General features: G+C 44.0%; 1 protein-coding gene across 1 annotated transcript in view; it reads right to left on the bottom strand.

The window, feature by feature from the left end:
* The window catches only part of VIT (vitrin), a 116164-nt gene that overhangs the window by 15251 nt on the left and 83886 nt on the right, over window positions 1-17027 (bottom strand). Inside the window, exon 12 of the mRNA XM_004466032.4 lies at window positions 16417-16564. Coding sequence (XP_004466089.2) covers window positions 16417-16564 — 148 coding nt within the window. The remainder of the gene's footprint in view (window positions 1-16416; window positions 16565-17027) is intronic.

Raw genomic sequence — 17027 nt, 5'->3', positions numbered from 1 at the left:
CTGCTCTTTCCACATGTTCTGGCTTTGGGCTTTTGCTCATGTCTGCCCTCAACTGGAAAGCCCACCTCTTGCCCGCCCTCCAAGCTCCAACTCTCACCCCTACCCCTGACCCCCCAGCTGACAAAGTCTGTGCCAGATTCCATTTTCTCTCACCCACAACACCTCGCATAGTACCTGGCACCTGCAGGCACTCAGTTAACGGTAGTGAAGAACAAAGCTGTCTTCGTCCTGTGCGTCTTACCGCTAAATGCTGGGGCTGTCTTCATCACGGCTCTCTCAATTTACGCACTTCCCCAGGAGAGCTCATGGACTCTGACCCGAGGGGTTCAGCGGCCAGGCACATGCCAACACACACCTGGTCTTCCCACCTCGGGCCCCAGACACCCATAGAATGCACCTGGGAGTGGTTCTAAGGCACCTCGGGTCTGCTACTTCCAGATCTGAAGTCGTTTTCCCTCCAAACGTGCTCCCCCCAACCAGCTCCCCTTCTGAAGTCCCTCTTCTGAATCACGGCGCCATCTTACCAAGGATGGGTTCTTCTCTCCCAACATCCTCCTCGTCAAAACCATGTCCTGCCACACCTACTGCTTCAGTATCTCTTCTCGCTGTCCCACCCTTTTCACCCCAAGTTTGGACCGTCATCTTTCCTCTCCTGGACTCTCGCTGTAGCTTCCTGCTTGGTCTTTCTGCGCCCACGCGGCCTCTGCAGGGGACGCTTTGTCCATCGGGCTCTAAGCGCCTCACAGAGGCAGGTTTACTGGGAAGCTGATGCTGCTCTTTCCAGAGGCCCAATTTTGCTTTTGCCATTTTGTTCTTTTTCTGAAGAGGGCGCCCAAATCGTATAAACCCCAGGGCCTCTGAAATCTGGATCTTCCCCTGATGGCCAAGGATGGCCAACTTTTTCAGGGTCTGAAAACTTGAGTTGAAACATAAAAAAAAAAAAAAAAAGAAGGCTGACTACAAAATAAAAAAATCACTAAGTTGATAATAATAGTAATAAATGTATAATTGCCACCCAAGCATAACATTATATGTACTTCCTTAAATGTCAAATTTTAAATTTCATAAAAATTTAATGACATTTGAAAAGATTTGTGGGCTTAGTTTTTCTCACTTGGCAAGATTTCCTAAGTGGGTTTGATGATGGTCAAGAAATCCCAGCCAACCATATATTAAATATTGCTCACAGACAAAGAATTTCAAAGCAAAAGTAGACATCTTGCTTTTTCCAGCCAGCACCACGCGAGGCGCATCTCCCGGGACAATTGGCACAAACGCGGCAAGTTGGGGGCGAGAAGAAGCCCTGCCCCGAGGAGGGGTCCCCGCGCTATACACGGTCATGTGCGTGAGGAGGCGACGAGTAATGCGGTGCCCTGAGGCTGGCCGTGGGAAACTTCTGCTGGGCCCAGGGTTGTCCTCACAAAAGGAGCATGGCTCAGTAACGAGCTGGTCAGCACCGAGACCCTGGGGCAGGGCCCACGGCTCAGCCCTGCACCGGGCACTGGCCGCAGTCCCAGCCCGCTGGGCATGCCCTGGGCCACGAGAAAGGGGCAAGCTGGCTCCTGAGGAGGAAGAGATTTTAAACACAGAGAAGGCAAAGGAAAGTCAGGAGAAACGCGATGAAAGGAAAAAGATGACCAAGGACAGCCACCTTGGTCAGTAGCTTCCTGGGCGCTTGGCCGCAAGGCCAGGCCCACGTGACCGCACAGGCGGCGAAGGGCCAGAGGGCGGGGTGGCCCGCGTCCCAGCTGAGGAAATTAAGGCCCCGAAAGGCAAATAAATCTTCCTCCCTCGCATCCTAGCTCACATAATAAAGGTGTTTACTGTTCTAAGAAACAAAAACTTCCATTTAAGTTTTTACAGAAAAAAAAAGGCATTTAATGTGGAACATCTGCCCTGTCACCTGGTCACATTAGGGTGTCCCCGGGAGCCTTGTGCAGCGGCTGCCCTGATGTCGGTCACTCTGTAGAGTCATTGCTGTTTACCTGTGCTAGACAGTCTCCTTGAGAACAGGGGCTATGTCCTAGTATTTCCTGTCCCTAGCATCAAGGAGGCAAGAGCTAAGTGTGGAATAAATAAAGAATGCTCAAATGTCCTCTCCTCCCTTGGTGCATCCTGGGTCGACTTGAGCGCTCCACCTCTGAGCTCCACAGTAAAGACCCTCTGCCCCTACAGCGTCACAGAGGTCTAAGAGTCCATCTCCAGGTTAGCTATTCATACACGTAAGGAATAGCTGCTTCTGCTTTTCTTTAATGTTATATATCTCTTTTTAAACCTTGCCCCCTCCCTGGAATGTGAAGTCCTGAAGAACACAGTCCCTATCCTACTTATTTCTTTTTAATGGATTGAAAGGTTGCGTTGGAGGACCCCTGAAATCCTTTCTAGCTGTTAGGCCTAGGAGTAGGGCCAGAGCCACTTAGCTCATCCACCAAATGATTTACAGGCACGTGGGAAAGAACCACTAAGATGTGTTTTATATCAGTATCTCCAGCCAGCGAAGCAGTGCTTAGTATATGGTAAGCACTCAATACATATTTGTTAAGTTGTCACTGAATTAAATCATAGGAGTGAATGGTAAATCATTAAGCTGCAGACTGGGGCAGCTCTGGCTCCCAGAGGGCACAGGATATATGGGAATATATGGGCTGGTGGCCTGAGACCCTAGCCTGGTTACTTCTCAGAGATGGAGATGATTTAAAAAGTTCAAAGTGTTATGCCACTATGGTTTTACATAAGCCCTCTTTTAACTTGTAATTTTATTATTAGTTCTCACTAAAGGATACCCAAAAAATTTCCAGCAATATTGAATTCTTTTGAAAGTAAGAGAAGGAAAATGAGCAGGATTATAGCTCAGGGAGAAAACAGACCTGTTCTATGTTTGGAAGAAGAACTGGAAGGAAGAAAGAGAAATTATAGGGAGCTAGAATATAGTTTTGCACAGAAAGGGCTAACTTGATACAATAGGAAATAGTTACAAATGTTTTTCCCTCTTACTACATGTACCAGTTTGCTATTATTGATGAATTCCAAGAAGAAATATTGGATTATGTTTGTCAACTGGTCTTTTCCTCTGGGCAGATTAGAGTATACTAGATTCAGAGGTTTTACTTTTACTTGATTAAATAATGATTAAGGCTTTGACTGGGCCACATCAGTAGGCCACACAGTGCGGACAAACCGCACTGTGGAGAAGGGAGGTTGGAGTCTTGAGCTGGAGCCCCGGGAAGTAAGCACACAGAGGAACTTGGTCATGAGGAAAGAGAGGAGACCCCAGGAAGAGTCTACAGCTGGCCTTGTGGAGCTAACAGCAGCTAATAACAGAGCAGTTGAGCCTAGAGGAAGGCAAGCCCCTGGAAGAGAGGAACCCAGGAAGCCTGAACTCTTGCAGACATCGGCAGCCATCTTGCTCCAGCTCGTGGCAATAAACTTTGGTGAGGGAGGAAACTTGTGCTTCATGGCCTGGTAACTGTAAGCTTCTACCCCAAGTAAATACTCTTTATAAAAACCAACCGGTTTCTGGTATTTTGCATCAGCACCTCTTTGGCAGACTAACATACTACATTAGACTTTTCCTTCTTGTAACGGCTAAAATGTGATGCTTTATGGGCTTAATGGAGGAGATGAACCATGCCTGCGACAGTCCAGGGTGAGTGACCATCCCTAGTGGTCCAGGGACATGAGGCAGCTGCAGGTTGGGTGGCAGACTTGTCCCTTAATGGCTTTACTTGGCTCTGAGAGGAAGTGATTCACCCCCAGTCCCCCCAAGGCAGTGGCCTGGGCCGACCTGCTGAGGTGCTTCGAACAGCTGGCCCCTGGTGAAGGGACACTTGTTTACCTTTCCTGGGATCAGGGGTAGGGAACAGGCTCTTATGATCAGACCCTTCTTTCGATAGGTAGTTCTTAGAATTAGGAACAGTAATTCCATGCACCTACCAAGTAGAGTAGAAATTTAATCTGCACTCCTCTTCCTTCCTGAGGAAACACACAAATACAGTCTGCTGGTCTGAGCGCGAGCCCTGAGCCAGCCGATGTGTCCACGGACACGGCCCGTAAGTGTCAAGCAGGTGGGAGGTCTTGGCAATACGGACGCCCAAACTTTTTAAAAGGCAGATTCTGATTCTGGAGGACAGAGTGAGGTCTGAGGTTGTGCATTTCTAACAACCTTCCAGATGACTCTGTGGCTCATACCTGGGAGTGGCAACATTTTGGGATGCTTAAGGGTCAAGAACGTCAGCAGGAGGGTTGCCCAGCGAAAAGAGGAAGGGATGAGAATAAATCAGTCTAGAGAAGGTAAAGAGAGCAGACAGCATGGCTGAGAGGTGGGGGGCGTCCCAGGCCTCTGGCCTGGTCACCGTGGGGGATGGGAGAAGGGTGTGGGGTCCAGAGGACAGCCGCTCCGTGGGAGCAGACCTGCCTTCACTCTCCGGTTGCACAATAGAATCACCCGGGGCGCTTGAAAAATAATGAAGCCTGAGTCCCATACTCAGAAATTCCAATTTAATTGACCCGAGGCCTGGTGCAGGTGTAGGGATTTTTAAAAGCTCCCAGGTGGGTCGAATGCGCAGCGGCCTGCCTCGCTAGGGGAAGAGCGATCTCACAGGCCTGCCAGAAGCCGGGAATGTGGGATGTGAGCTCAGGGGAACCACCGAGTAAAAGCCGTGGAAGTCAAGTGCAATTGCTGCTTGGTTTTACCTCCAGGAGAATTTCAGGGAGGGGAATGAGGAAGCCGATTGTCTTCACAGCTGCCCAGGCACCCCTGGGCTTAGAGTGCCTGCGGGGTGCGCCCCAGGCGCGAGGAGCAAGGTGCACAGCAGGGTCTTTGTGGGGCTAATGGGTCCTGGCGGATCAGAACAGGTAGCTGACCCGTGGCTGCTCTGGGAGACTGAGGCAGTGAGCCCTGGGCAGGAGTCGGGGCCCGCGTTCCAGGCGGGGTGCTGCCACGCCCCCCGGCCAGCTGCGCCCACCCTGCCAGGCTCTGCGATTCTCAGCCTTGACTACAGATTCACATACGGATGTGTGGGGCTCACTCCCTGGCTCGAGTCTGATTTAATAGGGCTGGGGTGGGGCCCGGGCCTGGCCTTTCTAGAGTGCTCCCGAGGTGACCCTAATGTCCAGCCCAGGGCCTAGGGACCTTCCTGCCCTCAAGTGGGATGAGGGGCAGTTCACATCGCCTGGCTGAGTCCTGGGCTGGGCCTCGCCCCCCCAGCCGCTGCCGCTCTTTCTGGCACCCGACCCCTCGGTCATTTGCCTGCACCTTAGAGAATGTACTAGAATGGTCCTCCTTGCCAGACCTATGGCTGCTGTAACAAATCACCATGACGCTACTGGCGTAAAATGACACAGACTTATTATCAGACAGTTCTGGAGGTCAGAAGCCTGACTTGGTTCTCCCTGAGCTAAAGTCAAGGTGCCGCGGGGCTGCCTTCCATTTGGGGGTCTCTAAGGGAGAATCGGTTTCCTTGCCTTTTCCAGCTTCTAAAGGCTGCCCATACCCTTTGGCCCACAGTTGCCTGTTCCATCTCCTAAGCATCTCTCTGACCCCTCTTCCGTCAACATGTCTTTCTTTGATCACAGCCAGAAGAGTTTCCCCACTTTTAGGAACGCGTGTGCTAAGACTGGACCCCGCTGGGTGATCCAAGATTCTCTCCCCATCTCCAGGTCCTTAACCTCAATCACCTCTGCAAAGTCCCTCGCCACGTCAGGTGATGTGTTCCCATGCTCCAGGGTTCAGGACATGGACAGCTTTGGGGACTGTTGCTCTGCACACTACACCAAACTTGATCCCTCTTCCCCCACACCGACTGTCCCACGCTCAGTGGCTCAGCTGGTCTCCGGGGCCTCCGTGCACCCTTCCGGTTTCCTGGACAGGGAGGGAGGCCCGGCTGAGTCCTGGCTGAGGGCCATTGGTTCCAGGCTGAGGGGAAGGAAGAAGGAGGTGCAGCCTGGTTCAGAGCTGCTCCCCAGAGGGCAACTGTCACAGAACCTGAGCAAGGAAAAGTCTATTTTTGAGTTAACATGAAGAAAAGTTACTTTGCGGTTCTCTAAAAATCTTTTCAAATTTTGATATCCTAGGGTTGGTTATAAAGTTCAAAAGAACATAGGCAGGAAAGCAACAGCGGCTCAATGGATCGAGCTCCCATCAACCGTAAGGGAGGCCCTGGGCTTGTTTCCCAGGGCCTCGTTGTGAAGGCAAAACTGGCCCACGTCTGTGGAGAGCTGACAGCCCATGCCTGGGGAGAGCTGACGGCCCGTACTTGCAGAGAGCTGGCGCAGCAAGATGATGCAACAAAGGGAGGCAAGCAGACACTGAAGAACATGCAGTGAATGGACACAGAGAGCCGACAGCAAGCAAGTGGCAAGGGGGGGATAAATAAAAAATAAATCTTAAAAAAAGAAAAGAACATGGGCAATTATGCTCCATTTTTGCTGAGATGGGGGACTAAAGCAAGATCACATGGAAGGTCTGGAGGTCATTTGGTGCCCGTGGATCTAGAACGCCCTGTTTGGCCTTGTTCAGTCTGTTTGCTGGAGTTCACCTAATAGCTACTCACTCTGGCTGCTCGTCCATCGAGCCTTTTAGTGTCCTGTTGGTATTGATGCAATGGTGAACCAGTTGGCTGTATATTTTGAAATTTGAATGCATGTGCAAGATAAGGGTCTGGTAGAAGCCTTTGATTATCAGATGCTTTCTTGGCAGATAAAATCCTCAGCAGCCTATCTTACCTGTGAAGTCAATTTTGTTTGGCATCTTAGTGATTAACCCAAGATTAACATTTGCCCTCTCCCCGAGTGGTTATGCATTTAGCTGTGTGTTCTTGGGAAAGTCACTCAACCACTCTGAGTCTGTTTCACCTGTGGCCCCTCTAACATAACTGTGGTGGGAATGTTTCGTGGCTGAGTGGTTAATAGGTTTGTGGGTTGTGAGCCTCTCATGTGCAGAGGGGAAGGAATGGGGGAGAAAGTGGTTACCACAGTGGTTGAGGCTTCTCCCCAAGCCTGGGTCAGAAATAGGAACTCAACCACAGCCAGGTGACATTACAGAAGAACAGAAACCCGGAGCCTGGCAGAGGACGCTGGTTTGCTGAGAGGAGGAAGGGGTGGACAAGCACAGAGAAGTCAAGATGGAGAGAACTGCAGGGACAGGGCAGGGAGGGGATGGCCAGGGACTGAGTCCTGTGAGGGCTCTTCCACCGTGCATAACCCTGTGCCATGCTGTCCACACTGTCTTTCGGTGCCTCGTGCCCAAGAGTTACTTTAGTAGGACAGAGAGTCAGGATGCGAATGAGCATTGCGTTTTGTAAATCAGACTGTTTTTATCTTTCTTATAGTTTATTGCCCATTTGTTTCCTATTAATATCTAGTATGGGTCTTTCAACTTCTACCCTGATTCAGCTCTCCTAAGGAAAACCAAGGCAAGGAATGTGGAGAGCAGAGTACAGTATGGGCCAGTGGCAGGGGCTGTTGCTGAGGTGAAAACCCGAGAGGAAGAAGGAATTCCAAGCTGCAGTGTCCTCCACCAGCCTAAGCCTCCCCTTCGAGTGCTCACTCCTGACAGGATGGCCCTTTCTCTGCAGGGACTCATTTCCTCACTCTCAGATGAGAAGGTGGAACCAGGACTCTGTAAGGTGATTCCGGGAAGGTTTCCAAGTGGGAATAATGAGGGCAGTAGATCTGGCGGGAACCCAAAAGGTTGCTCCAGGAACCCAGGTCCCCACTGGCCAAGCACCTGCCCTTCCTACTTTTCTTTTTCTGGAAACACAGGATGCATCTCCCTCTGCATCCTTCCCCTTCCCTGCTCCATTCCCCACCTCTGTATGCACTAAAACCATTTGATGAAGAAAGGATTGAAGGGGCCTCCAGGAGAGGAAGCCCCCCGTGGCTGAAATCAAAGGAACATCAGCTGGGGAGGTGTGTCTGCCCTTCAGTCTCATCACTCTCTGCTTTTGCTACTCTCCAATTAATTTTGTTCTCTCCAACCCACTGATCAACACATAACCTCACTGCAAGTACTTATTTCATTGTTGGTCACCACAGCCTACTTGGAACCCAGAGGTGGGCAGGGAGGGGCAGGTGGCTCACCTGTCTGTCAGTCCAACTTGCACTTATTGGCTGTCTGCTGAATATAGACCCAGACACTGAGCTACAGACCGCCAGGGCTGGCAGGACCCCTACCAGTCACCTGGCCGCCTGCCATGCTTTAGAGATGACGGCTCGGACATGGAAAGGGTAAGTGACTTGCTTAAGGTCACACAGCAGAGCTAGGGCCAGAATTCAGATATCCTGCCACCAGTTCATTGTGCTTTCCACTCTACCCTGCTGCTGGAGTAGAGTGAAGATGATTGATTAGTTTGTACAGACACACATTTCCTTCTAGGGCTCTAAATTAATGAGAACTCTGGATGAAAAAAGGGGAAGGGCAAAGGACTTTTTAGAAAGTAAAGTCGGAAAGCATGGAGGTAAACTCGTTCCTGCAAACGGTGATCATATTAGAAAAATGGTGGTGGGGGTCAGTGCTTTCTGGGGGGAAGAGTCTTTATTGAGTTGTTTTTCCTTCCCTGCTACATTCGTTTTTAAATACATGTTCCCAGCAGCACACAACATTCTCATGCCAATTTTATTTTCCTTAATATATTTCTCACCTGATTTTCATATTGCCCTATAAACTTGGTATACACATGCTTTTAAAGCAGTTTTTTTTTTTTAAATGCCAGACAACACGCCAAGATTTGAACTCCCAAATAAAACTGACCAGGGACAGCTGGCACTAAAATGCTTTAATTCCCTCCCTCGAGAAGCCTGCTCTCCATTTGCTGTCTTTAAAAAATAACACCAGGAATGAAAATGAGTTGACATTTTGAAAACAAGAAAACAGTGCACAAAAACGTCTTTTCCTATTTCTAGTCAAAATCCTCAAGATAGAAAATTTGACATTGAGAGTTGGCATTTCAGCAATTGCTTATTTTGTTTAGGTTTTTAAAGTAGACTTTATTTTTTAGAACACTTTTAGGTTCACAGAAAAATTGCACATAAAGTACAGAGGTCCCATATGCTACCTCATTACACACAGTTTTCCCTCTTAACGTCTTGTATTAGTGTGGTACGTGTGTTACAATTGACAAGCCAATAGTGATAACATAATTATTAAACAAAATCATAGTTTACATTTACACTGTATCACTCTGTGTATACAGTTCTATGGGTTTTGACAAGGGCATAATGCCATGTATCTGCCATCACAGTCTCATACAGGATAGTTTCATTGCCCTAAAAAATGCCCTGTGCTCCACCCACTTATCCCATCCCACCTCCTCCCTGAACCGTTGGCAAACACTGATCTTTTTACTGTCTCTATAGTTTTGTTTTTTTCCTGGAATGTCCTATAGTTGGAATCATGGAACACGTGGCCTTTCCAGATTGGCTTCTTAGCAATATGCTTTGACGTTTCCTCTGTGTCTTTTCATGGCTTAATAGCTCATTTCTTTTTGCCACTGAATAATATTCCATTGGCTGGATGTACCACAGTTTGTTTATCCATCCACCTAGGGAAGGACATCTTGGCTGCTTCTGATTTTTAGCAATTATGAACAAAGCTGCTATAAACATTCATGTGCAGGTTTTTGTAGAGACATATGCTTTTCAGCTCAGCTGAGTAAATTCTTAGGAGTGCAATTGCTGGATTGAATGGTAGGCCTAGGTTTAACTTTGTAAGAAACTACCGAAGTGAGGGTATCATTTGCATTCCCACCAACAACGGAGCAACGCTGTTGCTGCCCCAGCATTTCATGTTGTCAGTGTCTTAGATTTAAGCCATTCCAATAGGTGTATAGGGGTATCTCATTGTTGTCCAAGTAACACATGATGCTGAGCATCAGTTCGCATGCCTATGTGCTGTCTGAATATCTTCTTCGGTAACACATCTATTCGGCTATTTTGCCAGTGTAATAATTGAGTTGTTTTTTTATTGTTGATTTTTAAGAATTCTTCATCTATTTTGGATACGAGCCCTTTATCGGATATCTGTTTTGCAAATATTTTCTTCCAGTTGTGGTTTGTCTTTTCATTCTCTAAGCAGTGTCTTTCACAGAGCAGATGCTTTTTATTTTTGTGAAGTCCAACTTATCAACTCTTCTTCTTGTACTGAGTGTGCTTTGGGTGTTGTAGGAAAAATGTCTTCAACCCCAAATCACCAAGATTTTCTCCTATGTTATCATCTAGAATTTTATAATTTTGCCTTTACACTTAGGTCCATTGACTTAAATTTACCTTTCGGTTCATTTTGAGTTAATTTTTGTGGAAAACGTAAGGTCTGTGTCTGGATTCATGCTTTTGCAAGGGCAGGCCTCTGACTTTGTTCTTTAGTAAGATGTTGGCTGTTCTGGGTCTTTTGGTTTTCCTTACACACTTTACAATCAGTTAGGTGATATCCACGAAATAACTTCCTGGGATTTTTATTGAGATTATGTTAAGTCTATAGATAAATTTTGGAAGAATTGATATTTTGACAAAATTGAGTCTTCCTACCCATGGATACAGAATATTGCTCCATTTATTTAGATCCTTTTTACTACTTTTATCAGAGTTCTACGGTTTTCCTCATGTAGACTTTGTACATATTTTGCTATATATACACTGATGTATTTAACTTTTTGGTGCTAATTTAAATTGGGTTGTGCTTTTAATTTCCAATTCCAATTCTATTCATTTCTGGTCTATAGGAAAGTGATAGACCTTTGTATATTAACCTTTTATCTTGCTATAACTGCTTACTAGTTTCAGGAGTTTTTTGGTTGATTCTTTGGTATTTCCTATATAGATAATCATATCACCTGCAAACAAAGAGAGTTTTATTTCTTCCTTTCCAATCTGAATATTTTTTATTCCCTTTTTTTGTCTTATTTCATTAATTAGGACTTCGAGTACAATGCTGAAATGCAGTGGTAAAAGGGGACATCCTTATCTTGTTCTTGATCTTGGGGAAAAGTAGCTAGTCTCTCACCATTAAGTATGATGTTGTCTTTAGGGTTTTTTTGGTAGATGTTCTTTATCAAGTTGAGGAAGTTTCCCTCTCTTCCTAGTTTGCTGAGTTTTTATCATGACTGGTATGGGGTTTTATCAAATGTTTTTTCTGTATCTATTGATATAATCACATGATTATTCTTCTTTTGTCTAATCATGTAATGTATTACATTAGTGGATTTTCAAATGTTGAACTAGCCTTCTGTATCTGGAATAAATCCTATTTGGTCATGGTACATAATTCTTTTTTATACATTGTTGGGTTGGAGTTGCTAAGATTTGTTGATGATTTTTGTTTCTACGATCATGAGAGTTATCAGCTTGTAATTTTCCTTTCTTGTAGTGTCTTTGTCTGGTTTTGGTATTAAGGCAATTAAGACCTCATAGAATGAGTTCCTTCTGCTTCTATTTCCTGGAAAAGGTTGTAAAGAATTGGTATCATTTCTTATTTAAATGTGAATAAAACACACTGAAACCAGTGAAACTATCTGGGCTTGGTGCTTTCTGTTTTGGAAAGAAATTACTTATTGATTCAATTTCTTTAATAGTTAATAAGCCTATATTCAGAATATCTAGTTCTCCTCTTGTGAGTTTTGCTATATTGTGTCTTTTAAGGAATTTGTCCATTTCATCTAAGTCATCAAATTGTGTATATAGAATTCAGCATATTCCTCTATTAGCCTTTAAAAATTTTTTTAATTTAATTGCCTTTTTAAAAGATACATAGATCACAAAAAAATGTTACATTAAAAAATATAAGAGGTTCCCATATCCCCACACCCCACCCCACCCTTTATTATTATCCTTTTAATGTATATGAAACTAGGAGTGATGGTCACTCTTTCATTTATTATATTAATATTTTATGACTTCTTTCTTCCTTTCTTAGTTAGCCTGGTTAGAGGTTTATCAATTTTATTGTTCCTTTCAGAGAACCAGTTCTCAATTTTGTTTTTTTTAGTTTTCCTATTTTCAATTTCATTGATTTCTATTCTACTTTTTGTTATTTCTTTTCTTCTACTTACTTTGGATTTAATTTGCTCTTCTTTTTCTACCTTCCTAAAGTGGAAACTTAGATGATTGATTTTAGATCTTTCTTTTTTAATATATGCATTCAATGCTACAAATTTTTCTCTAGGCATTGCCTTTGCTGCACCCCCCAAATTCTGATACATTGTATTTTCATTTTCATTTTCATTTATTTCAACATATTTTTAAATTTCTCTTGATATTTCTTTGATCCATATATTAGTTACAAGTGTGTTGTTTAATATCTACATATTTGGGGATTTTCTAGCTGTCTTTCTGTTGCAGATTTCTAGTTTAATTCTATTGTGATCTGAGAGCATACTTTGTGTTATTTCTATTCTTTTAATTTTAAGGTGTATTTTATGGCCCAGTATGTGGTCTGTTTTGGTAAATGTTCCATGTGATCTCGAGAAGAATGTACATTCTGCTGTTGGGCGAAGTATTCTGCAAATGTCAATTAGATCCAGTTGATTGATGCACATCCACAGTAGTGAGTTTTATGTCTTTTTGGAGAATTGACCCCTTTATCATTTTGTAGTGCTCCTCTTTTCCCTGATAATTTTCCTTGCAAGAAATCTGCTTTGTCTGAAAGTAATATAGCTACCCAGTTTTCTTTTGATCAGTGTCAGCATGTTATTTCTTTCTCTATCTCTCTCTAATTAAAGTGTTTTTTTGGTAGACAACGTATACCTGGGTCTTGCTTTATTTTTATTATTATTACTCTATCATTCTGTCTTTTAACTGTTATATTAACACCATTCACATTTAAATTGATTACTTACATAGTTGGATTAAAATCTACCTTATATATAACTGTTTTTTAATTGTTGCCCCTGTTCTTTGTTTCTTTGTTTCTTTCTTTTGTCTTTCACTCTTTTGCTCTGGTCTCTGGTTTTAACTGAGCATTTAATATGATTCCACTTTCTCTCTTCTCTAAGAATATCAATCATACTTCTTTGTAAAATTTCTTTACTGGTTGCCCTAGAGTTCACAATAAACAGTTACAATTAGATAATCTAAGTCCACTTTAATAACATTATACCAGTTCACAGGTAGGTCAGATACCTTATAACACAGTATTCCCAATTCTTCTCTCCATCCTTTATAATATCCCTGTCATTCATTTAGCTTACCCATAGGTATAATCATCCAATATATTATGGCTATTACTATTTTGAACAAACTGTTATTTTTTAGATCAGTTAAGAATAAGAAAAGTAAAAGATTTTATTTTACCTCCACTTATTCCTTTTCAAATGTCCTTTGTTTCTTTATGTAGATCTGAGTTTCTGATCTGTATCATTTTCCTTTTCTCTGAAAAACCTCTTTTAACTGTTCTTGAAAAAGAGATACACTGGAGACAAATTTCCTCCATTTTTGTTTGTCTGAGAAAGTCTATTTTCTTTCACTGTTGAAGGATAATTTCACTGGATACAGAATACAAGGTTGGTGGTTTATTTATTTCAATACTTTAAATGTTTCCCTCCACTGTCTTCTTGTTTGCATGGTTTCTAAAGAGAAGTGCAATATAATTCTTTCTTAAACCTTATTCCTTATACCTATATTCCTCTATAGGTAAGGTTGTTTTTTTTTTTTTTTAACCTTTGGCTTCTTCCAAGAGTTTCTCTTTGTTTCGATTTTCTGCATTTGAATATGATATTTTTAACGTAGGTCTTTTGGTATTTACTCTATTTGGTGTGCCCTGAGTTTCCTGGACCTGTGGTTTGATTTCTGTTAATAATTTTGGAAAAGTCTGCATTATTACTTCAAATATTTCTTCTGTCCTTTCTTTCCTTCTTCTCCTTCTATGTATGTTGCACCTTCATAATTGCTCCACAGTTCTTGCATATTCTGGTCCATCTTTTTCATTCTTTTCAGTTTTGGCAGTTTCTATTGACTGCTCACGGATTCTTTCCTTGGCCATATCCAATCTACTGATGAACCTATTAAAGACATTCTCCATTTCTGTCACAAGGTTTTTGATTTCTAGCATTTCCTTGTCCAGACTGCAATGTGTTGATTGCATTTTAAGTATTCCTACTAGTACTGGCTGCACCAGGCAGGTTTCTGCTCCTGGGCTTCTCCAGGTAGGCTGTGATTCCCGAATCTGTTTCTCTCTCTGCAGGTTTCAGGTCAGCAGCTTGCCCTGCAACCTCAGGTCTCTGATGGAGCTAAGAAGAGTTGTTTCATTTTTCCAGGTTTGTTGTTGTTGTTAGGATGGGAGTGATGACTTCCAAACTCTACATGCTGGACTGGAAGCCTCAGTTATTTGTATATAATAGATTCTTCAACTAAGTACAAGCACAAGGTAACTAATGGCTAATTTTTATTCACAGGAATAAAAGATAGTACTAAAGTTGTTATTAGGATTTAATTCTAAAAATAAATGTTATAGGTTGGGCATGAAAATACAGCATTTTATATTTATTTCTTTTGTCAATGCAAAAATAAATATTCTAATAGCATCGATATAACAACCTTGGTTACAAGGCTATTCCAAGAGGGCCTCGGGACACCTATGAAGGGGCTGGAAGTCCTCAGATGTTGTCAGGTGTGAATGGGCTCACTTTTCAGTGATGACTGCTCTGTACAAGGGGCGTCAAGATCTGTGTATCTATGGGAGGTCCACAGTTCAAACCCCGGGCCTCCTGACCCGTGTGGAGCTGGCCCATGCGCAGTGCTGATGTGTGCAAGGAGTGCTGCACCACGCAGGGGTGTCCCCCGCGTAGGGGAGCCCCACGCGCAAGGAGTGCACCCATAAGGAGAGCCGCCCAGCGGGAAAGAAAGTGCAGCCTGCCCAGGAATGGCGCCGCCCACACTTCCCGTGCCGCTGACAACAGAAGCGGACAAAGAAACAAGACGCAGCAAAAAGACACAGAGAACAGACAACCGGGGGAGGGGGGGAATTAAATAAATAAAAATAAATCTTTAAAAAAAAAAAAAAAAGATCTGTGTATCTGCTTCCAAGGATTAAACTGCGGATCTGTGGTGGGGGAGGGCACTGTGTTGTGGTCAATGGCCCTTTGTGGACAATATTTTTAATTATGGGATAATTATCCTGCTTTCATTGGTTCTTGGTCACAAGTCTGCCTTCATTTGAAATTTATGCTTGCTTGCTCTTTTAGTTGTTTCTCTATTACCTGTCAATATCTGTATATCTATTTTAGAAAGAAACCTATTCATATCTGAAATAAGGTTGAGTCATTATCCAAAATAAAAAAGATTGAGATTGGATGTTGTGGTGGTTTGAACCAGGTGCCCTCCAAAAAGACATGCTCCTAATCCTCATCTCCGTTCCTGGAGGTGTGAACCTATTTGGGAATAGGACCTTTTGGAGATGTTATTATTGTTAAGGTGTGGCCAAATGGAGTAAGGGGGATCTTAATATGTATGGCTGGGGGTCTTATAAAGAGAGGCTATGTGGACATAGGCAGTCAGTAGAAACCCGAAATCAGACGAAGCCCCAGGAGGAGACCAGTGACAGAGGCGGAGAGGCAAGCCAAGGGCCCCAGGGAGTGCAGCAAACCAGCAGCAGAATGCTACAGATGCCCAAAGGAAAGCATGGCCTTGCTGATGCCTTGATTTAGGACTTCTGGCCTCTAAACCCGTGAGCTAAAAAATTCTCGTTGTCCAAGCCAACCCATTGAGTGGTATTTGCCATATAGCCCTGGCAAACGAAGTCAGTTTTCAGTATGAGCTCCTGATCTCTACCCTAAGCAAAGCAATAAAACCAGTGCTGGGCAGCCACCTAGGTGTCCAGCTGCCTGTTGGGGCCACTGCCCCCCGGGAGAAGATTACCATTACCTGGAGAGCTTTTCCTGGACAAGGGTGGAGGCCTAAGTTTTTCTGGACAGATGAAGATTCTTATCTTCTGGCAGAGAGAGTAGACTCTGAAGAGAAATTACTACCTCAAGTGTCATGTTCTCTGGGCATCTTACCCATACGTGGTAGTGTAGGGTAGTGGAGTCCCTCAAACAAAGGCTCTAATAGTCAGGGATGAAAGGGGGTCCAATCTTCTTCATCTACAGATGAGGAAACTGGTGATCAGAGAGGTGAAGGCCTAGCCCAAGACCACACAGCTTGTTCACAGCAGAACTAGGACTGGAACCCATCTCTCCTGATTCCCAGCAAATGAGTATTCTCCGCCAACCATATGTGCAAACGTCATTTACTTTCCAGGGTTCATTAACCTGCCCATCCTGTCTGGAAGTCTCAAATTTCTTAAATGCTTTTTGGGTTGCTTCCATTTCTCTCATTTACATTTGAACTAGGGAAGAAAACTAATTTGTGCTCTAGAGCGTGTTGGTATAATGCGTGGCACAAAATCAAGCACATGGCATCATTTAGTTTCTGGACATTAATAAAACTTACCCATACTGAACGACACCCATCAGTGGACCGGCAGGGCCAATGTCAAGAGTTTGGGCAACATCAGCCAGGAACTGCTTTTGGAGTTGGAAACGGCGTTTGCCAATGCTCGAGCTCCCATCAATTAAAAATGACAAGTCAACCTTGCAGTCTGAGAAATGGAAAAGGACTCTGTTATTCTGATTATCTCCCATTGCATTCACCTGCACATTCTCTCTCAAAGAAAATTTTATTTTATTGGCAGAGCTTACCAATAAAATGTAAGGAAAAGAGAAGTAGATATGCCTCAAGAAATTGAACTCCCACCTACCATTTGGGAGGTCCCAGTTTCAGTTCCCAGTGTCTCCTAAAGAAGACAAGCAAGTCAGCAAGCTGACATGACAGGCAGGTGCAACAAGCTGATGCAACAAGATGATACAACAAGAAACACGGGGAGGAAAACATAATGAGAAGCAGAACAAAGCAGGGAATGGAGGTGTCTCAAGTGATTAGGTACCTCCGTCCCACATGGGAGGTCCAGGTTTGGTTTCTGGTGCCTCCTGAAAGAGAAGACCAGCACACAACAAACAGAACAGCAAATGCCAAAAAACAATGAAGGGGTGGGGAGAAATAAA

Source organism: Dasypus novemcinctus, chromosome 17, assembly GCF_030445035.2.
Source record: "Dasypus novemcinctus isolate mDasNov1 chromosome 17, mDasNov1.1.hap2, whole genome shotgun sequence".
Taxonomy (NCBI): Eukaryota; Metazoa; Chordata; class Mammalia; order Cingulata; family Dasypodidae; genus Dasypus; species Dasypus novemcinctus.
This window is presented reverse-complemented; position numbering and strand designations above follow the sequence as displayed.